The sequence below is a fragment of the Coregonus clupeaformis genome, unplaced genomic scaffold, assembly GCF_020615455.1.
Source record: "Coregonus clupeaformis isolate EN_2021a unplaced genomic scaffold, ASM2061545v1 scaf0981, whole genome shotgun sequence".
Taxonomy (NCBI): Eukaryota; Metazoa; Chordata; class Actinopteri; order Salmoniformes; family Salmonidae; genus Coregonus; species Coregonus clupeaformis.
In genome coordinates, this window is record NW_025534435.1 from 95,349 (window position 1) to 120,000 (window position 24,652).

At 47.2% G+C, this 24,652-nt stretch overlaps 1 protein-coding gene across 1 annotated transcript in view; it reads left to right on the top strand.

Moving 5' to 3' along the window:
* The window catches only part of LOC121557203 (protein CLEC16A), a gene marked incomplete at its 5' end in the record, with an annotated part of 117,115 nt that extends 95,343 nt beyond the window's left edge, over positions 1 to 21,772 (top strand). Inside the window, 5 exons of the mRNA XM_045217252.1 lie at positions 7,973 to 8,124; positions 8,887 to 9,091; positions 11,573 to 11,746; positions 15,929 to 16,066; positions 20,968 to 21,772. Of these exons, the coding sequence (XP_045073187.1) occupies positions 7,973 to 8,124; positions 8,887 to 9,091; positions 11,573 to 11,746; positions 15,929 to 16,066; positions 20,968 to 21,539 (1,241 nt within the window). The remainder of the gene's footprint in view (positions 1 to 7,972; positions 8,125 to 8,886; positions 9,092 to 11,572; positions 11,747 to 15,928; positions 16,067 to 20,967) is intronic.
* Positions 21,773 to 24,652: the final 2,880 nt, after the last annotated feature.

Sequence of the window (24,652 nt, forward strand, 5' to 3'; positions counted from 1 at the left end):
CAAGACTGACCATGTTCTAGACCTAAGTAATACTGGGTTACACTCTGAAGACCTCATCAAGACTGACAATGTTCTAGACCTAAGTAAGACTGTGTGTTACACTCTGAAGACCTCATCAAGACTGACCATGTTCTAGACCTAAGTAAGACTGTGTGTTACACTCTGAAGACCTCATCAAGACTGACCATGTTCTAGACCTAAGTAAGACTGTGTGTTACACTCTGAAGACCTCATCAAGACTGACCATGTTCTAGACCTAAGTAAGACTGTGTGTTACACTCTGAAGACCTCATCAAGACTGACCATGTTCTAGACCTAAGTAAGACTGTGTGTTACACTCTGAAGACCTCATCAAGACTGACAATGTTCTAGACCTAAGTAAGACTGTGTTACACTTTGAAGACCTCATCAAGACTGACCATGTTTTAGACCTAAGTAAGACTGTGTGTTACACTCTGAAGGCCTCATCAAGACTGACAATGTTCTAGACCTAAGTAAGACTGTGTGTTTGTGTGTTACACTCTAAAGACCTCATCCAGACTGACCATGTTCTAGACCTAAATAAGACTGTGTGTTACACTCTGAAGACCTCGTCAAGACTGACCATGTTCTAGACCTAAGTAAGACTGTGTGTTACACTCTGAAGACCTCATCAAGACTGATGATGTTCTAGACCTAAGTAAGACTGTTTGTTACACTCTGAAGACCTCATCAAGACTGACTATGTTCTAGACCTAAGTAAGACTGTGTGTGTGTGTGTTACACTCTGAAGACCTCATCAAGACTGACCATGTTCTAGACCTAAGTAAGACTGTGTTACACTCTGAAGATCTCATCAAGACTGACCATGTTCTAGACCTAAGTAAGACTGTGTGTTACACTCTGAAGACCTCATCAAGACTGACCATGTTCTAAACCTAAGTAAGACTGTGTGTTACACTCTGAAGACCTCATCAAGACTGACCATGTTCTAGACCTAATTAAGACTGTGTGTTTGTGTGTTACACTCTGAAGACCTCATCAAGACTGACCACGTTCTAGACCTAAGTAAGACTGTGTGTTTGTGTGTTACACTCTGAAGACCTTATCAAGACTGACCATGTTCTAGACCTAAGTAAGACTGTGTGTTACACTCTGAAGACCTCATCAAGACTGACTATGTTCTAGACCTAAGTAAGACTGTGTGTTTGTTACACTCTGAAGACCTCAAGACTGACCATGTTCTAGACATAAGACTGTGTGTTACACTCTGAAGACCTCATCAAGACTGACAATGTTCTAGACCTAAGTAAGACTGTGTTACACTCTGAAGACCTCATCAAGACTGACCATGTTCTAGACCTAAGTAAGACTGTGTTACACTCTGAAGACCTCATCAAGACTGACAATGTTCTAGACCTAAGTAAGACTGTGTGTTACACTCTGAAGACCTCATCAAGACTGACAATGTTCTAGACCTAAGTAAGACTGTGTGTTACACTCTGAAGACCTCATCAAGACTGACCATGTTCTAGACCTAATTAAGACTGTGTGTTTGTGTGTTACACTCTGAAGACCTCATCAAGACTGACCACGTTCTAGACCTAAGTAAGACTGTGTGTTACACTCTGAAGACCTCATCAAGACTGACAATGTTCTAGACCTAAGTAAGACTGTGTGTTTCACTCTGAAGACCTCATCAAGACTGACAATGTTCTAGACCTAAGTAAGACTGTGTGTTACACTCTGAAGACCTCATCAAGACTGACCATGTTCTAGACCTAAGTAAGACTGTGTGTTACACTCTGAAGACCTCATCAAGACTGACAATGTTCTAGACCTAAGTAAGACTGTGTGTTACACTCTGAAGACCTCATCAAGACTGACAATGTTCTAGACCTAAGTAAGACTGTGTGTTACACTCTGAAGACCTCATCAAGACTGACCATGTTCTAGACCTAAGTAAGACTGTGTGTTACACTCTGAAGACCTCATCAAGACTGACCATGTTCTAGACCTAAGTAAGACTGTGTGTTACACTCTGAAGACCTCATCAAGACTGACCATGTTCTAGACCTAAGTAAGACTGTGTGTTACACTCTGAAGACCTCATCAAGACTGACAATGTTCTAGACCTAAGTAAGACTGTGTTACACTTTGAAGACCTCATCAAGACTGACCATGTTTTAGACCTAAGTAAGACTGTGTGTTACACTCTGAAGGCCTCATCAAGACTGACAATGTTCTAGACCTAAGTAAGACTGTGTGTTTGTGTGTTACACTCTAAAGACCTCATCCAGACTGACCATGTTCTAGACCTAAATAAGACTGTGTGTTACACTCTGAAGACCTCGTCAAGACTGACCATGTTCTAGACCTAAGTAAGACTGTGTGTTACACTCTGAAGACCTCATCAAGACTGATGATGTTCTAGACCTAAGTAAGACTGTTTGTTACACTCTGAAGACCTCATCAAGACTGACTATGTTCTAGACCTAAGTAAGACTGTGTGTGTGTGTGTTACACTCTGAAGACCTCATCAAGACTGACCATGTTCTAGACCTAAGTAAGACTGTGTTACACTCTGAAGATCTCATCAAGACTGACCATGTTCTAGACCTAAGTAAGACTGTGTGTTACACTCTGAAGACCTCATCAAGACTGACCATGTTCTAAACCTAAGTAAGACTGTGTGTTACACTCTGAAGACCTCATCAAGACTGACCATGTTCTAGACCTAATTAAGACTGTGTGTTTGTGTGTTACACTCTGAAGACCTCATCAAGACTGACCACGTTCTAGACCTAAGTAAGACTGTGTGTTTGTGTGTTACACTCTGAAGACCTTATCAAGACTGACCATGTTCTAGACCTAAGTAAGACTGTGTGTTACACTCTGAAGACCTCATCAAGACTGACTATGTTCTAGACCTAAGTAAGACTGTGTGTTTGTTACACTCTGAAGACCTCAAGACTGACCATGTTCTAGACATAAGACTGTGTGTTACACTCTGAAGACCTCATCAAGACTGACAATGTTCTAGACCTAAGTAAGACTGTGTTACACTCTGAAGACCTCATCAAGACTGACCATGTTCTAGACCTAAGTAAGACTGTGTTACACTCTGAAGACCTCATCAAGACTGACAATGTTCTAGACCTAAGTAAGACTGTGTGTTACACTCTGAAGACCTCATCAAGACTGACAATGTTCTAGACCTAAGTAAGACTGTGTGTTACACTCTGAAGACCTCATCAAGACTGACCATGTTCTAGACCTAATTAAGACTGTGTGTTTGTGTGTTACACTCTGAAGACCTCATCAAGACTGACCACGTTCTAGACCTAAGTAAGACTGTGTGTTACACTCTGAAGACCTCATCAAGACTGACAATGTTCTAGACCTAAGTAAGACTGTGTGTTTCACTCTGAAGACCTCATCAAGACTGACAATGTTCTAGACCTAAGTAAGACTGTGTGTTACACTCTGAAGACCTCATCAAGACTGACCATGTTCTAGACCTAAGTAAGACTGTGTGTTACACTCTGAAGACCTCATCAAGACTGACAATGTTCTAGACCTAAGTAAGACTGTGTGTTACACTCTGAAGACCTCATCAAGACTGACAATGTTCTAGACCTAAGTAAGACTGTGTTACACTTTGAAGACCTCATCAAGACTGACCATGTTTTAGACCTAAGTAAGACTGTGTGTTACACTCTGAAGGCCTCATCAAGACTGACAATGTTCTAGACCTAAGTAAAACTGTGTTACACTTTGAAGACCTCATCAAGACTGACCATGTTTTAGACCTAAGTAAGACTGTGTGTTACACTCTGAAGGCCTCATCAAGACTGACAATGTTCTATACCTAAGTAAGACTGTGTGTTTGTGTGTTACACTCTGACGACCTCATCAAGACTGACCATGTTCTAGACCTAAGTAATACTGGGTTACACTCTGAAGACCTCATCAAGACTGACAATGTTCTAGACCTAAGTAAGACTGTGTGTTACACTCTGAAGACCTCATCAAGACTGACCATGTTCTAGACCTAAGTAAGACTGTGTGTTACACTCTGAAGACCTCATCAAGACTGACCATGTTCTAGACCTAAGTAAGACTGTGTGTTACACTCTGAAGACCTCATCAAGACTGACCATGTTCTAGACCTAAGTAAGACTGTGTGTTACACTCTGAAGACCTCATCCAGACTGACCATGTTCTAGACCTAAATAAGACTGTGTTACACTTTGAAGACCTCATCAAGACTGACAATGTTCTAGACCTAAGTAAGACTGTGTGTTTGTGTGTTACACTCTGAAGACCTCATCAAGACTGACCATGTTCTAGACCTAAGTAAGACTCTGTGTTACACTCTGAAGACCTCATCAAGACTGACCATGTTTTAAACCTAAGTAAGACTGTGTTTGTGTGTTACACTCTGAAGTCCTCATCAAGACTGACCATGTTCTAGACCTAAGTAAGACTGTGTGTTACACTCTGAAGACCTCATCTAGACTGACCATGTGGTCCTCTGTAGCTCAGCTGGTAGAGCACGGCGCTTGTAACGCCAAGGTAGTGGGTTCGATCCCCGGGACCACCCATACACAAAAAATTTATGCACGCATGACTGTAAGTCGCTTTGGATAAAAGCGTCTGCTAAATGGCATATTATATTATATATTATAAGACCTCATCAAGACTGACCATGTTCTAGACCTAAGTAAGACTGTGTGTTACACTCTGAAGACCTCATCAAGACTGACCATGTTCTAGACCTAAGTAAGACTGTGTGTTACACTCTGAAGACCTCATCAAGACTGACCATGTTCTAGACCTAAGTAAGACTGTGTGTTTGTGTGTTACACTCTGAAGACCTCATCAAGACTGACCATGTTCTAGACCTAAGTAAGACTGTGTGTTACACTCTGAAGACCTCATCAAGACTGACGATGTTCTAGACCTAAGTAAGACTCTGTGTTACACTCTGAAGACCTCATCAAGACTGACCATGTTCTAAACCTAAGTAAGACTGTGTTACACTCTGAAGACCTCATCAAGACTGACCATGTTCTAGACCTAAGTAAGACTGTGTTACACTCTGAAGACCTCATCAATACTGATAATGTTCTAGACCAAGTAAGACTGTGTGTTACACTCTGAAGACCTCATCAAGACTGACAATGTTCTAGACCTAAGTAAGACTGTGTGTTACACTCTGAAGACCTCATCAAGACTGACCATGTTCTAGACCTAAGTAAGACTGTGTTACACTCTGAAGACCTCATCAAGACTGACTATGTTCTAGACCTAAGTAAGACTGTGTGTTACACTCTGAAGACCTCATCAAGACTGACCATGTTCTAGACCTAAGTAAGACTGTGTGTTTGTGTGTTACACTCTGAAGACCTCATCAAGACTGACCATGTTCTAGACCTAAGTAAGACTGTGTGTTTGTGTGTTACACTCTGAAGACCTCATCAAGACTGACCATGTTCTAGACCTAAGTAAGACTGTGTTACACTCTGAAGACCTCATCAAGACTGACCATGTTCTAGACCGAAGTAAGACTGTGTGTTACACTCTGAAGACCTCATCAAGACTGACAATATTCTAGACCTAAGTAAGACTTTGTGTTTGTGTGTTACACTCTGAAGACCTCATCAAGACTGACCATGTTCTAGACCTAAGTAAGACTGTGTGTTTGTGTGTTGGTTCCAGTTATAAGGTTGGAACAGACAGAGGGGGGTTCAGGCCCTCAGTGGAAACCTCTGACTCAACTCTCATCTCTGACCCAATCTGATACACTTATCGAGCAGATCAATCTGTACCAAGGTTCTTCCTCTCAGAGAGGGGTAAAACGGAATGAAACACTGATCACTTCCCTTCTGATGCAGAGACAGACCTGGGGAGGGACGGTTGATTAAGTCTCTATCTAATAGAGACCTGGGGAGGGACGGTTGATTAAGTCTCTATCTAATAGAGACCTGGGGAGGGACGGTTGATTAAGTCTCTATCTAATAGAGAGCTGGGGAGGGACTGGTTGATTAAGTCTCTATCTAATAGAGAGCTGGGGAGGGACTGGTTGATTAAGTCTCTATCTAATAGAGACCTGGGGAGGGACGGTTGATTAAGTCTATCTAATAGAGACCTGGGGAGGGACGGTTGATTAAGTCTCTATCTAATAGAGAGCTGGGGAGGGACGGTTGATTAAGTCTCTATCTAATAGAGAGCTGGGGAGGGACTGGTTGATTAAGTCTCTATCTAATAGAGAGCTGGGGAGGGACGGTTGATTAAGTCTCTATCTAATAGAGACCTGGGGAGGGACGGTTGATTAAGTCTCTATCTAATAGAGAGCTGGGGAGGGACTGGTTGATTAAGTCTCTATCTAATAGAGAGCTGGGGAGGGACGGTTGATTAAGTCTCTATCTAATAGAGACCTGGGGAGGGACGGTTGATTAAGTCTCTATCTAATAGAGACCTGGGGAGGGACTGGTTGATTAAGTCTCTATCTAATAGAGACCTGGGGAGGGACGGGTTGATGAAGTCTCTATCTAATAGAGACCTAGGGGAGGGACGGGTTGATGAAGTCTCTATCTAATAGAGACCTAGGGGAGGGACTGGTTGATTAAGTCTCTATCTAATAGAGACCTGGGGAGGGACTGGTTGATTAAGTCTCTATCTAATAGAGACCTGGGGGAGGGACGGTTGATTAAGTCTCTATCTAATAGAGAGCTGGGGAGGGACGGTTGATTAAGTCTCTATCTAATAGAGAGCTGGGGAGGGACTGGTTGATTAAGTCTCTATCTAATAGAGACCTGGGGAGGGACTGGTTGTTTAAGTCTCTATCTAATAGAGACCTGGGGAGGGACTGGTTGATTAAGTCTCTATCTAATAGAGAGCTGGGGAGGGACTGGTTGATTAAGTCTCTATCTAATAGAGACCTGGGGAGGGACGGTTGATTAAGTCTCTATCTAATAGAGAGCTGGGGAGGGACGGTTGATTAAGTCTCTATCTAATAGAGACCTGGGGAGGGACTGGTTGATTAAGTCTCTATCTAATAGAGACCTGGGGAGGGACGGTTGATTAAGTCTCTATCTAATAGAGACCTGGGGAGGGACTGGTTGATTAAGTCTCTATCTAATAGAGACCTGGGGAGGGACGGTTGATTAAGTCTCTATCTAATAGAGACCTGGGGAGGGACGGTTGATTAAGTCTCTATCTAATAGAGACCTGGGGAGGGACTGGTTGATTAAGTCTCTATCTAATAGAGAGCTGGGGAGGGACGGTTGATTAAGTCTATCTAATAGAGACCTGGGGAGGGACTGGTTGTTTAAGTCTCTATCTAATAGAAAGCTTATGGTGACGTATGACAGAGGTTGATGATTAAGTCTATCTGATAGTAACGGTGATGTCATTGTTTCATTGAAGAGGAAGACAAAGCAGATTTTGTTCCTACCACTGCAGCTAAGTTTAAACCGGGGGGGGAATTCCAACCACAATCATGACAGGGCTCTGTAGACTAAAGGTTATTCTGGGACCGTTAATTCCTCACTTATCGCTGACGATGAAATCATGGCTTTACTCATTTTACATGACATCTCATATTAAAAAGATGGAATGTTGACCTCCACATATTTCCTCTCATCTACTGTCTTGACACGGTGGTCCCACACTCCTCATTTAAAAGATACCTGGTTGTTTTATGGTTACGTTTGCGGGTTAGTGTCCATGGTTGTGTTCTGTTAGATAACAGTGACCTGATAACCTGTGTTGTGGTGAGGAAGAACGGGTTGTTACATTTATTTATTTTTTAACGTTTTTAGTCATTTAGCAGACGTTGGTATCCAGAGCCACTTCCAGCCCAGTGCATTCATCATAAAGATGGCTGGGTGGAACAACCCACATATCACAGTAAGAACATTGTGCGCAACAGGTGTTAGTTGTGTTGTGGTTGTGTTATGGTTGTGGTTGTGGTCTCGCCCTGTAGATAACAGCGATCTGATCGCCTGTTTGGTGGTGAGTAAGGAGGGCGGTCAGGCCCAAAGGTTCCTGGCGGTGGACGTGTACCAGATGAGCCTGGTGGAACCAGAAACCAAACGGCTGGGCTGGGGAGTGGTCAAGTTCGCTGGCCTGCTACAGGTAAGACAGGGGGGAGGGAGGAGGGGGGGGAGGAGGGGGGAGGGAGGGGGAGGGAGGGAGGGAGGGGGGAGGGAGGGGGAGCTGTGTGTTCATGTTAAATGCCTTTTATGGACCAACTGTGATCCAGTTAGCCTTTTTAAGTTTTTCCTGTAGTATCTCCCTGATTATTACATGTCAAAAGAGTCTAACCTCTCCCCTCCACACAGGCTGACGTCATGACAACAGCTAGTCTTCAAAACAAACAGGACATTACAGACATAAGACCGTAACGCCTGGCATTACCAGACCGTAACGCCTGGCGTTACCAGACCGTAACGCCTGGCGTTACCAGACCGTAACGCCTGGCGTTACCAGACCGTAACGCCTGGCGTTACCAGACCGTAACGCCTGGCGTTACCAGACCGTAACGCCTGGCGTTACCAGACCGTAACGCCTGGCGCACAGACCGTAACGCCTGGCGTTACCAGACCGTAACGCCTGGCGTTACAGACCGTAACGCCTGGCGCACAGACCGTAACGCCTGGCGTTGACACAGACCGCACGCCTGGCGTTACCAGACCGTAACGCCTGGCGTTACCAGACCGTAACGCCTGGCGTTACCAGACCACCGTAACGCCTGGCGTTACCAGACCGTAACGCCTGGCGTTACCAGACCGTAACGCCTGGCATTACCAGACCGTAACGCCTGGCATTACCAGACCGTAACACCTGGCATTACCAGACCGTAACAGCGTTTCTCTCTCTCTCTCTCTCCCCCCACAGGACATGCAGGTGTCTGGCGTAGAGGATGACAGCAGAGCGTTGAATATCATCATCCACAAGCCCTCGTCCAACCCCCACGCCAAGCCCCTCCCCATCCTGCAGGCTAACTTCATATTCGCCGACCACATCCGCTGCATAATCGCTAAACAACGCCTGGCCAAGGGAAGGATACAGGCCAGACGCATGAAGACACAGAGGATAGCAGGTAGAGAGAGAAAGAGACGGGGAGAGAGAGAGACGGGGAGAGAGAGAGACGGGGAGAGAGAGAGAGACGTGGAGAGAGAGAGACGGGGAGAGAGAGAGAGACGGGGAGAGAGAGAGAGACGGGGAGAGAGAGAGAGAGACGGGGAGAGAGAGAGAGACGGGGGGAGAGAGAGAGCGACGGGGAGAGAGAGAGACTGGGGGAGAGAGAGAGAGACTGGGGGAGAGAGACTGGGAGAGAGAGACGGGGGAGAGAGAGACGGGGGAGAGAGAGACATGGGGGAGAGAGAGACACACGGGGGAGAGAGAGACACTGGGGGGAGAGAGAGAGACGGGGAGAGAGAGACGGGGAGAGAGAGACAGGGGAGAGAGAGACATGGGGGGAGAGAGAGACACACGGGGGAGAGAGAGACACTGGGGGGAGAGAGAGAGACGGGGGAGAGAGAGAGAGCGACGGGGAGAGAGAGACTGGGAGAGAGAGAGAGACTGGGAGAGAGAGACTGGGAGAGAGAGACGGGGAGAGAAAGACTGGGAGAGAGAGACGGGGAGAGAGAGACGGGGGAGAGAGAGACACGGGGGGAGAGAGAGACACGGGGGAGAGAGAGACACGGGGGAGAGAGAGACACACAGGGGAGAGAGAGACACACAGGGGAGAGAGAGACACTGGGGGAGAGAGAGAGACGTGAGAGAGAGACGGGGAGAGAGAGAGAGACGGGGGAGAGACGGGGAGAGAGAGACGGGGGAGAGAGAGAGAGACACGGGGGAGAGAGAGAGACACGGGGGGAGAGAGAGACGGGGGTAGAGAGACGGGGGAGAGAGAGAGACGGGGGAGAGACGGGGAGAGAGAGAGACGGGGGAGAGAGGGAGACGGGGGAGAGAGAGAGAGACGGGGGAGAGAGAGACACGGGGGAGAGAGAGAGACGGGGGAGAGAGAGAGACGGGGGAGAGAGAGAGACGGGGGAGAGAGAAACGGAGAGAGAGAGACGGGGAGAGAGAGAGAGACGGGGGAGAGAGAGAGACGGGGAGAGAGAGAGAGACGGGGAGAGAGAGAGAGACGGGGAGAGAGAGAGACGGGGAGAGAGAGAGACGGGGAGAGGGAGACGGGAGACGGGAGAGAGAGGCTGAGAGAGAGAGGCTGAGAGAGAGAGACAGAGAGAGCGAGAGACCCCACAGTGCCCCAGGACAGCAACACAATTAGACCCAACCAAATCATGAGAAAACAAAAAGAGAATTACTTGACACATTGGAAAGTATTAACAAAAAAACAGAGCAAACTAGAATGCTATTTGGCCCTAAACAGAGAGTACACAGTGACAGAATACCTGACCACTGTGACTGATCCAAACTTAAGGAAAGCTTTGACTATGTACAGACTCAGTGAGCATAGCCTTGCTATTGAGAAAGGCCGCCGTAGGCAGACCTGGCTCTCAAGAGAAGACAGGCTATGTGCACACTGCCCACAAAATGAGGTGGAAACTGAGCTGCACTTCCTAACCTCCTGCCAAATGTATGACCATATTAGAGACACATATTTCCCTCAGATTACACAGACCCAGAAAGAATTTGAAAACAAATCACATTTTGATAAACTCCCTTATCTACTGGGTGAAATACCACAGTGTGCCATCACAGCTGCAAGATTTGAGACCTGTTGCCACAAGAAAAGGGCAACCAGTGAAGAACAAACACCACTGTAAATACAACCCATATTTATGTTGATTTATTTTCCCATTTGTACTTGAACTATTTGCACATTGTTACAACACTGTATATAGACATAATATGACATTTGAAATGTCTTTATTCTTTTGGAACTTCTGAGTGTAATGTTTACTGTTAATATTATTTACTATCTACTTCACTTGCTTTGGCAAGTGGGGAGGGAGGGCGACAGGGAGAGAGAGAGAGAGAGAGACAGGGGGAGAGAGAGCGACAGGGAGAGAGAGAGAGAGAGAGAGAGACAGACAGACAGGGAGAGACAGGGGGAGAGAGAGAGAGAGAGAGAGACAGGGGGAGAGAGAGAGAGACAGGGGGAGAGAGAGACAGGGAGAGAGAGAGAGAGAGAGAGAGAGAGAGAGAGAGAGAGAGAGAGAGAGAGAGAGAGAGAGAGAGAGAGAGAGAGAGAGAGAGAGAGAGAGAGAGAGAGAGAGAGAGAGAGAGAGAGAGAGAGAGAGAGAGAGAGAGAGAGAGAGAGAGAGAGAGAGAGAGAGAGAGAGAGAGAGAGAGAGAGAGAGAGAGAGAGAGAGACAGGGGGAGAGAGAGACAGGGGGAGAGAGAGACAGGGGGAGAGAGAGACAGGGGGAGAGAGAGACAGGGGGAGAGAGAGACAGGGGAGAGAGAGACAGGGGGAGAGAGAGACAGGGGGAGAGAGAGACAGGGGGAGAGAGAGACAGGGGGAGAGAGAGACCGGGGGAGAGAGAGAGAGAGAGAGACTATCACACAGAGAGGAGACACCTCCCACTCTAACATCTCTATGTGTTCCCAGCATTACTAGACCTGCCTGTCCAGCCCAATTCGTCAGAGGTCCTGGGGTTCGGCCAGACAGGAAACACTGCTGCCGGCGGTCAACTCCCTTTCCGCTTCTACGACCAATCACGTCGAGCGCCGAACGACCCCACCGCACAGAGATCTGTGTTCGCCTCCGTTGACAAGGTCCCAGGTAACACACACACACACACATCCAGTTACAAACTCTCATGTACAGGCACCACCAGGTGTGTGTTCAGCTTGCGTCATTTCAGCTTTAACAGAAGCGGTTTAATGTGTCCCAGAATAGTTGGTTTCTATGTATCTAAGTGGTGTGATTTTCCTCTGAATCTGAGTAGGCTGTTTATACAGTGGGGAGAACAAGTATTTGATACACTGCCGATTTTGCAGGTTTTCCTACTTACAAAGCATGTAGAGGTCTGTAATTTTTTTATCATAGGTACACTTCAACTGTGAGAGACGGAATCTAAAACAAAAATCCAGACAATCACATTGTATGATTTTTAAGTAATTAATTTGCATTTTATTGCATGACATCAGTATTTGATCACCTACCAACCAGTAAGAATTCCGGCTCTCACAGACCTGTTAGTTTTTCTTTAAGAAGCCCTCCTGTTCTCCACTCATTACCTGTATTAACTGCACCTGTTTGAACTCGTTACCTGTATAAAAGACACACACTCAATCAAACAGACTCCAACCTCTCCTCTACGTGCTTTGTAAGTAGGAAAACCTGCAAAATCGGCAGTGTATCAAATACTTGTTCTCCCCACTGTATATTACATTAAAGCTAGAATCCTTTTTTTTTTTTTTTTTTTTGCTAATTTATTACAAATATCAAACTGAAATATGACATTTACATAAATATTCAGACCCTTCACACTCAGTACTTTGTTGAAGCACCTTTGGCAGTGATTATAGCCTCGAGCCTTCTTGGGTATGACGCTACAAGCTTGGCACAGCTGTATTTGGGGAGTTTCTCCCATTGTTCTCTGCAGATCCTCTCAAGCTCTGTCAGGTTGGATGGGGAGCGTTGCTGCAAAGCAATTTTCAGGTCTCTCCGGAGATCCTCAGAATCTGAGTAGGCTATATATATATATTACATTAAAGCTGGAATCCTTCATGGTCAAACTGCCGTGTCTGTTTGGGATATTACAACAACAAAGAAGTTACTGGAAACAAAAAGCACTGTTTTATTTTTTTCCTCTGACATCATTGCATGCGGGATAAAACAGAACAATATCAACGCTCCTCACCTCCGCTTGGTCAACAAAACAATAATAGTGGTGCTGTTTCGCCTACTTCCTCTAGCTCCATCTCTCTATTCTGTTTCCTCTAGCTCCATCTCTCTCTCCTGTTTCCTCTACTTCCTCTAGCTCCATCTCTCTCTCCTGTTTCCTCTAGCTCCATCTCTCTCTCCTGTTTCCTCTACTTCCTCTAGCTCCATCTCTCTCTCCTGTTTCCTCTACTTCCTCTAGCTCCATCTCTCTCTTCTGTTTCCTCTACTTCCTCTAGCTCCATCTCTCTCTTCTGTTTCCTCTACTTCCTCTAGCTCCATCTCTCTCTTCTGTTTCCTCTAGCTCCATCTCTCTATTCTGTTTCCTCTACTTCCTCTAGCTCCATCTCTCTCTTCTGTTTCCTCTACTTCCTCTAGCTCCATCTCTCTCTTCTGTTTCCTCTAGCTCCAACTCTCTCTTCTGTTTCCTCTACTTCCTCTAGCTCCATCTCTCTTCTGTTTCCTCTACTTCCTCTAGCTCCATCTCTCTCTTCTGTTTCCTCTAGCTCCATCTCTCTCTTCTGTTTCCTCTACTTCCTCTAGCTCCATCTCTCTCTTCTGTTTCCTCTACTTCCTCTAGCTCCATCTCTCTCTCCTGTTTCCTCTAGCTCCATCTCTCTCTTCTGTTTCCTCTAGCTCCATCTCTCTCTTCTGTTTCCTCTACTTCCTCTAGCTCCATCTCTCTCTTCTGTTTCCTCTACTTCCTCTAGCTCCATCTCTCTCTTCTGTTTCCTCTAGCTCCAACTCTCTCTTCTGTTTCCTCTACTTCCTCTAGCTCCATCTCTCTCTTCTGTTTCCTCTAGCTCCAACTCTCTCTTCTGTTTCCTCTACTTCCTCTAGCTCCATCTCTCTCTTCTGTTTCCTCTAGCTCCATCTCTCTCTCCTGTTTCCTCTACTTCCTCTAGCTCCATCTCTCTCTCCTGTTTCCTCTACTTCCTCTAGCTCCATCTCTCTCTTCTGTTTCCTCTACTTCCTCTAGCTCCATCAATCTCTTCTGTTTCCTCTAGCTCCATCTCTCTCTCCTGTTTCCTCTAGCTCCATCTCTCTTTCCTGTTTCCTCTACTTCCTCTAGCTCCATCTCTCTCTCCTGTTTCCTCTAGCTCCATCTCTCTCTCCTGTTTCCTCTACTTCCTCTAGCTCCATCTCTCTCTTCTGTTGCCTCTAGCTCCATCTCTCTCTCCTGTTTCCTCTACTTCCTCTAGCTCCATCTCTCTCTTCTGTTTCCTCTACTTCCTCTAGCTCCATCTCTCTCTTCTGTTTCCTCTACTTCCTCTAGCTCCATCTCTCTCTTCTGTTTCCTCTAGCTCCATCTCTCTCTCCTGTTTCCTCTACTTCCTCTAGCTCCATCTCTCTCTCCTGTTTCCTCTACTTCCTCTAGCTCCATCTCTCTCTTCTGTTTCCTCTACTTCCTCTAGCTCCATCTCTCTCTTCTGTTTCCTCTACTTCCTCTAGCTCCATCTCTCTCTTCTGTTTCCTCTACTTCCTCTAGCTCCATCTCTCTCTTCTGTTTCCTCTACTTCCTCTAGCTCCATCTCTCTCTTCTGTTTCCTCTAGCTCCATCTCTCTCTTCTGTTTCCTCTACTTCCTCTAGCTCCATCTCTCTCTTCTGTTTCCTCTAGCTCCATCTCTCTCTTCTGTTTCCTCTAGCTCCATCTCTCTCTTCTGTTTCCTCTAGCTCCATCTCTCTCTTCTGTTTCCTCTAGCTCCATCTCTCTCTTCTGTTTCCTCTAGCTCCATCTCTCTCTTCTGTTTCCTCTACTTCCTCTAGCTCCATCTCTCTTCTGTTTCCTCTACTTCCTCTAGCTCCATCTCTCTCTTCTGTTTCCTCTAGCTCCATCTCTCTCTTCTGTTTCCTCTACTTCCTCTAGCTCCATCTCTCTCTTCTGTTTCCTCTACTTCCTCTAGCTCCATCTCTCTCTTCTGTTTCCTCTAGCTCCATCTCTCTCTCCTGTTTCCTCTAGCTCCAACTCTCTCTTCTGTTTCCTCTACTTCCTCTAGCTCCATCTCTCTCTTCTGTTTCCTCTAGCTCCATCTCTCTCTCCTGTTTCCTCTACTTCCTCTAGCTCCATCTCTCTCTCCTGTTTCCTCTACTTCCTCTAGCTCCATCTCTCTCTTCTGTTTCCTCTACTTCCTCTAGCTCCATCAATCTCTTCTGTTTCCTCTAGCTCCATCTCTCTCTCCTGTTTCCTCTAGCTCCATCTCTCTTTCCTGTTTCCTCTACTTCCTCTAGCTCCATCTCTCTCTTCTGTTTCCTCTAGCTCCATCTCTCTCTTCTGTTTCCTCTACTTCCTCTAGCTCCATCTCTCTCTCCTGTTTCCTCTACTTCCTCTAGCTCCATCTCTCTCTCCTGTTTCCTCTACTTCCTCTAGCTCCATCTCTCTCTTCTGTTTCCTCTACTTTCTCTAGCTCCATCTCTCTCTTCTGTTTCCTCTACTATCTCTAGCTCCATCTCTCTCTTCTGTTTCCTCTAGCTCCATCTCTCTCTCCTGTTTCCTCTACTTCCTCTAGCTCCATCTCTCTCATCTGTTTCCTCTAGCTCCATCTCTCTCTCCTGTTTCCTCTACTTCCTCTAGCTCCATCTCTCTCATCTGTTTCCTCTAGCTCCATCTCTCTCTTCTGTTTCCTCTACTTCCTCTAGCTCCATCTCTCTCTTCTGTTTCCTCTACTTCCTCTAGCTCCATCTCTCTCTCCTGTTTCCTCTACTTCCTCTAGCTCCATCTCTCTCTTCTGTTTCCTCTACTTCCTCTAGCTCCATCTCTCTCTTCTGTTGCCTCTACTTTGTCTAGCTCCATCTCTCGGGTTTCACTTCTTATCATAATACTACACTTCTTTACTAAGGAAGTCTTGGGGTGGTACATACACTGGTGTATTGTAGTTCTACAGATTGGATACGCTGTCTAGTGTCTAGCACTCAGGAATGTGTAACTCTGTTTACCTCCGTGTGTCTGCATGCATGCATGTTGGCATACCAGCTCAATCTAATTGTTATTCAGACATATGTTACACAAGCACATATGTGTGTTTACCCTGTGTTTATGGAATTGTGTGTGTGTGTGTGTGTGTGTGTGTGTGTTGCAGGGTTTGCGGTGGCCCACTGTGTATCGCAGCACAGCCCCTCCCCCCTCTCGTCCCCCTCCCCTCCCTCCTCAGGCAGCGGCAGCACCGGACGATGTGACTCTGTTACAGCCAGCACTATATCAGCTAACAGCCCGACAGGTAACACACCACCGGCACTATATCAGCTAACAGCCCGACAGGTAACACACCACCAGTACTATATCAGCTAACAGCCCCTACAGGGTAACACACCACCAGTACTATATCAGCTAACAGCCCCTACAGGGTAACACACCACCAGTACTATATCAGCTAACAGCCCCTACAGGGTAACACACCACCAGTACTATATCAGCTAACAGCCCCTACAGGGTAACACACCACCAGTACTATATCAGCTAACAGCCCCTACAGGGTAACACACCACCAGTACTATATCAGCTAACAGCCCCTACAGGGTAACACACCACCAGTACTATATCAGCTAACAGCCCCTACAGGGTAACACACCACCAGTACTATATCAGCTAACAGCCCCTACAGGGTAACACACCACCAGTACTATATCAGCTAACAGCCCCTACAGGGTAACACACCACCAGTACTATATCAGCTAACAGCCCCTACAGGGTAACACACCACCAGTACTATATCAGCTAACAGCCCCTACAGGTACTATATCAGCTAACAGCCCCTACAGGGTAACACACCACCAGTACTATATCAGCTAACAGCCCCTACAGGGTAACACACCACCAGCGCTATATCAGCTAACAGCCCCTACAGGGTAACACACCACCAGTACTATATCAGCTAACAGCCCCTACAGGGTAACACACCACCAGCACTATATCAGCTAACAGCCCCTACAGGGTAACACACCACCAGCACTATATCAGCTAACAGCCCCTACAGGGTAACACACCACCAGTACTATATCAGCTAACAGCCCGACAGGTAACACACCACCAGTACTATATCAGCTAACAGCCCCTACAGGGTAACACACCACCAGTACTATATCAGCTAACAGCCCCTACAGGGTAACACACCACCAGTACTATATCAGCTAACAGCCCCTACAGGGTAACACACCACCAGTACTATATCAGCTAACAGCCCCTACAGGGTAACACACCACCAGCACTATATCAGCTAACAGCCCCTACAGGGTAACACACCACCAGTACTATATCAGCTAACAGCCCGACAGGTAACACACCACCAGTACTATATCAGCTAACAGCCTCTACAGGGTAACACACCACTGGTACTATATCAGCTAACAGCCCCTACAGGGTAACACACCACCGGTACTATATCAGCTAACAGCCCCTACAGGGTAACACACCACCAGCACTATATCAGCTAACAGCCCCTACAGGGTAACACACCACCAGTACTATATCAGCTAACAGCCCGACAGGTAACACACCACCAGTACTATATCAGCTAACAGCCCCTACAGGGTAACACACCACCAGTACTATATCAGCTAACAGCCCCTACAGGGTAACACACCACCAGTACTATATCAGCTAACAGCCCCTACAGGGTAACACACCACCAGTACTATATCAGCTAACAGCCCCTACAGGGTAACACACCACCAGTACTATATCAGCTAACAGCCCCTACAGGGTAACACACCACCAGTACTATATCAGCTAACAGCCCCTACAGGGTAACACACCACCAGTACTATATCAGCTAACAGCCCCTACAGGGTAACACACCACCAGTACTATATCAGCTAACAGCCCCTACAGGTAACACACCACCAGTACTATATCAGCTAACAGCCCCTACAGGGTAACACACCACCAGCACTATATCAGCTAACAGCCCCTACAGGGTAACACACCACCAGTACTATATCAGCTAACAGCCCCTACAGGGTAACACACCACCAATACTATATCAGCTAACAGCCCCTACAGGGTAACACACCACCAGCACTATATCAGCTAACAGCCCGACAGGTAACACACCACCGGTACTATATCAGCTAACAGCCCCTACAGGGTAACACACCACCAGCACTATATCAGCTAACAGCCCCTACAGGGTAACACACCACCAGTACTATATCAGCTAACAGCCCCTACAGGGTAACACACCACCAGTACTATATCAGCTAACAGCCCCTACAGGGTAACACACCACCAGTACTATATCAGCTAACAGCCCCTACAGGGTAACACACCACCAGCACTATATCAGCTAACAGCCGCTACAGGGTAACACACCACCAGTACTATATCAGCTAACAGCCTCTACAGGGTAACACACCACCAGTACTATATCAGCTAACAGCCCCTACAGGGTAACACACCACCAGTACTATATCAGCTAACAGCCCCTACAGGGTAACACACCACCAGTACTATATCAGCTAACAGCCCCTACAGGGTAACACACCACCAGTACTATATCAGCTAACAGCCCCTACAGGGTAACACACCACCAGTACTATATCAGCTAACAGCCCCTACAGGGTAACACACCACCAGTACTATATCAGCTAACAGCCCCTACAGGGTAACACACCACCAGTACTATATCAGCTAACAGCCCCTACAGGGTAACACACCACCAGTACTATATCAGCTAACAGCCCCTACAGGGTAACACACCACCGGTACTATATCAGCTAACAGCCCCTACAGGGTAACACACCACCAGTACTATATCAGCTAACAGCCCCTACAGGGTAACACACCACCGGTACTATATCAGCTAACAGCCCCTACAGGGTAACACACCACCGGTACTATATCAGCTAACAGCCCCTACAGGGTAACACACCACCAGCACTATATCAGCTAACAGCCCCTACAGGGTAACACACCACCAGTACTATATCAGCTAACAGCCCGACAGGTAACACACCACCAGTACTATATCAGCTAACAGCCCCTACAGGGTAACACACCACCAGTACTATATCAGCTAACAGCCCCTACAGGGTAACACACCACCAGTACTATATCAGCTAACAGCCCCTACAGGGTAACACACCACCAGTACTATATCAGCTAACAGCCTCTACAGGGTAACACACCACCAGTACTATATCAGCTAACAGCCCCTACAGGGTAACACACCACCAGTACTATATCAGCTAACAGCCCCTACAGGGTAACACACCACCAGTACTATATCAGCTAACAGCCCCTACAGGGTAACACACCACCAGTACTATATCAGCTAACAGCCCCTACAGGTAACACACCACCAGTACTATATCAGCTAACAGCCCCTACAGGGTAACACACCACCAGCACTATATCAGCTAACAGCCCCTACAGGGTAACACACCACCAGTACTATATCAGCTAACAGCCCCTACAGGGTAACACACCACCAATACTATATCAGCTAACAGCCCCTACAGGGTAACACACCACCAGCACTATATCAGCTAACAGCCCGACAGGTAACACACCACCGGTACTATATCAGCTAACAGCCCCTACAGGGTAACACACCACCAGCACTATATCAGCTAACAGCCCCTACAGGGTAACACACCACCAGTACTATATCAGCTAACAGCCCCTACAGGGTAACACACCACCGGCACTATATCAGCTAACAGCCCCTACAGGGTAACACACCACCGGTACTATATCAGCTAACAGCCCCTACAGGGTAACACACCACCAGTACTATATCAGCTAACAGCCCCTACAGGGTAACACACCACCAGTACTATATCAGCTAACAGCCCCTACAGGGTAACACACCACCAGCACTATATCAGCTAACAGCCGCTACAGGGTAACACACCACCAGTACTATATCAGCTAACAGCCTCTACAGGGTAACACACCACCAGTACTATATCAGCTAACAGCCCCTACAGGGTAACACACCACCAGTACTATATCAGCTAACAGCCCCTACAGGGTAACACACCACCAGTACTATATCAGCTAACAGCCCGACAGGTAACACACCACCGGTACTATATCAGCTAACAGCCCCTACAGGGTAACACACCACCAGTACTATATCAGCTAACAGCCCCTACAGGGTAACACACCACCAGCACTATATCAGCTAACAGCCCCTACAGGGTAACACACCACCAGTACTATATCAGCTAACAGCCCCTACAGGGTAACACACCACCAGCACTATATCAGCTAACAGCCCCTACAGGGTAACACACCACCAGTACTATATCAGCTAACAGCCCCTACAGGGTAACACACCACCAGCACTATATCAGCTAACAGCCCCTACAGGGTAACACACCACCAGCACTATATCAGCTAACAGCCCCTACAGGGTAACACACCACCAGTACTATATCAGCTAACAGCCCCTACAGGGTAACACACCACCAGTACTATATCAGCTAACAGCCCCTACAGGGTAACACACCACCAGTACTATATCAGCTAACAGCCCCTACAGGGTAACACACCACCAGTACTATATCAGCTAACAGCCCCTACAGGTAACGTACACACACTCAACTTTGATATCAGTTATCTGTAGCGATCATTAGCTCTAGATGCTAGGCTTAGATAGCAGTTATCTGAAGCGATCATTAGCTCTAGATGCAAGGCTTAGATAGCAGTTACCTGTAGCGATCATTAGCTCTAGATGCTAGGCTTAGATAGCAGTTATCTGTAGCGATCATTAGCTCTAGATGCTAGGCTTAGATAGCAGTTACCTGTAGCGATCATTAGCTCTAGAAGCTAGGCTTAGATAGCAGTTACCTGTAGCGATCATTAGCTCTAGATGCTAGGCTTAGATAGCAGTTATCTGTAGCGATCATTAGCTTTAGATGCTAGGCTTAGATAGCAGTTATCTGTAGCGATCATTAGCTCTAGATGCTAGGCTTAGATAGCAGTTACCTGTAGCGATCATTAGCTCTAGAAGCTAGGCTTAGATAGCAGTTACCTGTAGCGATCATTAGCTCTAGATGCTAGGCTTAGATAGCAGTTATCTGTAGCGATCATTAGCTTTAGATGCTAGGCTTAGATAGCAGTTACCTGTACCTGCAGCGAACTGTATGAAGATAACATTAACCCTCTCCTCCTCAGATGACGAGACGTTCTTGGAGCACACTCCTCCTTCGTCCTCCGGCGGAGAGGGAGGAGGAGGAGGGGAGTTAACCGGGTCTTATCCCCCCGTCCCACCCGTCCCAGCCCTGGCGCCCAGCCTCACCCCTGCCTCCCAGCCGAACATCTCTCTGCTGACGGACGACAACACAGACTCTCTGAGCGTAGAGTCGCTGACCCTGCTACCCCCATCTGACCCGCCACACCTACACACGCTCAGCTCTCACACACACCTCGGCACTGATATGGCTATCAAAGAGGAGGAGGAGGAGGAGGAAGAAGAGTTAGGGAAGCAGCCAAAGGAGGAAGTGGAAGGGGCGGCGATGGAGGAAGAGGAGGCAGAGACTGAAACAGAAAAAACTATTCGAGAGACGGCTGAAGCAGAGGCGGGAACGCCCACTGAGCAAGATACGCCCCCAGAGGCAGAGGGAGACACGCCCCTTTCTCTGGATGCAGCTGCATCAGAAGGGGAGGAGACTGGTCAGGACACACCCACTGGAGAGGAAGCAGAGAAAGACACACCCCCAGAAAGAGGACACACCCACACAGCCTGAGTAAAGAGGACACACCCACCCACCCACACACACCTGAAAGGGGATACGAGAGTAGCCCCTCTCTAAGATCACCCCTCCCTTTCCAGTTGTGATTGACAGCTCTCTGGCTCCTCCCACTTGCCTGCTAGCAGATGGCTAACTAACAGAGGTGTGTAGTTCCCTGCCTGTCTCTCACACACCAGGAGAGAGAGAGAGAGAGAGAGAGAGAGAGAGAGAGAGAGAGAGAGAGAGAGAGAGAGAGAGAGAGAGAGAGAGAGAGAGAGAGAGAGAGAGAGAGAGAGAGAGAGAGAGAGAGAGAGAGAGAGAGAGAGAGAGAGAGAGAGAGAGAGAGAGAGAGAGAGAGAGAGAGAGAGAGAGAGAGAGAGAGAGAGAGAGAGAGAGAGAGAGAGGGAGAGAGAGAGAGAGGGAGAGAGAGAGAGAGAGAGAGAGAGAGAGAGAGAGAGAGAGAGAGAGAGAGTGAGAGAGAGAGAGAGAGCGAGAGAGAGAGAGGTCCATGTGAGCGCCTGTGTATATGTGTGCTTGGCTGGGATTCTGTTGTTGTTGCTTTTACAAAGCAGCTTTTATACTCCTCTCAACATTTCATCATTCTACTGCACATGGAGAAAGACTCTTTCATAAAGACATGGACTATGGATGGACTACAACACAACAGTGTGTGTGCAGACTACTAACAGTCCTGTTCTCAACCATCAGAGGGATATATCATGACTCTTCAGCTTCTAACCTGAACCAATACAGGGGGGGGGGGGGACTCCAAACTGACCTTTTTTAGTGTCTAGGGGGCAACTTCACCTACGGAAGCTTTCTAACTGCAATAATCGGGGCAACTTCACCTACGGAAGCTTTTTCTAACTGCAGTAATCGGGGCAACTTCACCTACGGAAGCTTTCTAACTGCAGTAATCGGGGCAACTTCACCTACGGAAGCTTTCTAACTGCAATAATCGGGGCAACTTCACCTACGGAAGCTTTCTAACTGCAGTAATCGGGGCAACTTCACCTACGGAAGCTTTCTAACTGCAATAATCGGGGCAACTTCACCTACGGAAGCTTTCTAACTGCAGTAATCGGGGCAACTTCACCTACGGAAGCTTTCTAACTGCAGTAATCGGGGCAACTTCACCTACGGAAGCTTTCTAACTGCAGTAATCGGGGCAACTTCACCTACGGAAGCTTTCTAACTGCAGTAATCGGGGCAACTTCACCTACGGAAGCTTTCTAACTGCAGTAATCGGGCAACTTCACCTACGGAAGCTTTCTAACTGCAGTAATCGGGGCAACTTCACCTACGGAAGCTTTCTAACTGCAGTAATCGGGCAACTTCACCTACGGAAGCTTTCTAACTGCAGTAATCGGGGCAACTTCACCTACGGAAGCTTTCTAACTGCAGTAATCGGGGCAACTTCACCTACGGAAGCTTTCTAACTGCAGTAATCGGGGCAACTTCACCTACGGAAGCTTTTTCTAACTGCAGTAATCGGGGCAACTTCACCTACGGAAGCTTTTTCTAACTGCAGTAATCGATAGGAGGTATTCATTATCAAATGTAACCGGTAGTGTGATTCTGTTTAACAACTGGAGCCAAGAACACACTGAAACTATGGTGTCTCCTCCCTCCATCTCCCCTGCTTTTTTTATCTCTCTCTCTCTCTCTCCCCTCCCTCTTCTCTCCCCTCCCCTCCCCCCCCCTCTCTCTCTCTCTCTCTGTGTGATATATAGATAGTGTTCGTATTATTGGCCTGTACATTAGTCTTAAGATTAATCACTTTTCTTTTTATTCTGTACAGCCTCAGTTCGAAAGGAGTGATATGAAAGCAAAACTCTCCTCCTCCACACTCTCCCTCCCTCCCCCCTCTCTCTCTCCCCCCCGTCTCCCTCCCTCCCCCTCTCTCCATTCCTCTCTCTCTCTCTCTCCCTCCCCCTCTCTCTCTCCCCCCAACCTCCCCCCTCTCTCTCTCTCCTTCCCCCTCTCTCTCTCCTCCCCCTCTCTCCATTCCTCCCTCTCTCCCTCCCCCTCTCTCTCCCTCCCCCAACCTCCGCCTCTCTCTCTCCCTCCCTCCCCCCTTCTCTCTCCATTCCCCGTCTCCCTCCCTCCCCCCTCTCTCTCCATTCCCCCTCTCTCTCCCTCCCCCTCTCTCTCCCCCCTTCTCTCTCCCTCCTCCCCCTCTCCCTCCCCCGCTTCTCTCTCCCTCCCTCTCTCTCAGCCCCATAGTGTAAATATGCTCCCTCAATGCAGAGTGGCGTTGCTTAGTTAAGTCCAGCTCTAGTGTTTTCAGGATGTCTGTAGCTCTGTAAATGCTATCAGCTTTTAAACCTGTAATAAATACTAAATTACCAACAGAGAAAGGATTCATTAAAGATCTGCAATAAATGATTCTACTGATTTTAGACCTGCAGTGCTGTTATTTGAAGTTTAGTATTGAAGGAACATGTTATTTACTGACTGTGGTGTGTTAGACGGTTGGTTATTTGACTGACGTGTTCTAGTTGTGAATGTAGATTGTTTCTCAAGTGTGTGTGTGTGTGTGCACGCGTGTTAATGCTGCCTGTGTGGATTCATGTGTGTACGTGCGTGTTTCACATTGCCTGTGTGCGTGCGCATGTGTGTGTGTGTGTGTAAGCTGTAAACAGACCACTGTTCCAATCAGTGATGTTTCCTCAGAAGAGAGGCTGTTAACTTGCTTTTCTGATCATGTATCTTCATGGGAAACATGTTTGTTCTGTTTTTGATGCTGAAGCGAACCAACAAACCAACAATGAAAAGTTTAGAATACCTAGCTAGCTCTATAAGGGATGTTTCAAAGACACAACATGGCTTCAACTAGGTTCAACTTCCTTCAATAAGATGCAGAGAGATGGATCTCTCTCTCTCTCTCTCTCTCTCTCTCTCTCTCTCTCTCTCTCTCTCTCTCTCTCTCTCTCTCTCTCTCTCTCTCTCTCTCTCTCTCTCTCTCTCTCTCTCTCTCTCTCTGCCTGTCTGTCTCTCTCCATCTCCATCTCTCTGTCTGTCTGCCTGTCTCTCTCTCTCTCTCCATCTCTCTCTGTTTGTCTGCCTGTCTCTGTCTCTGTCTCTCTCTCTCTCTCTCTCTCTCTCTGTCTCTGTCTCTCTCGCTC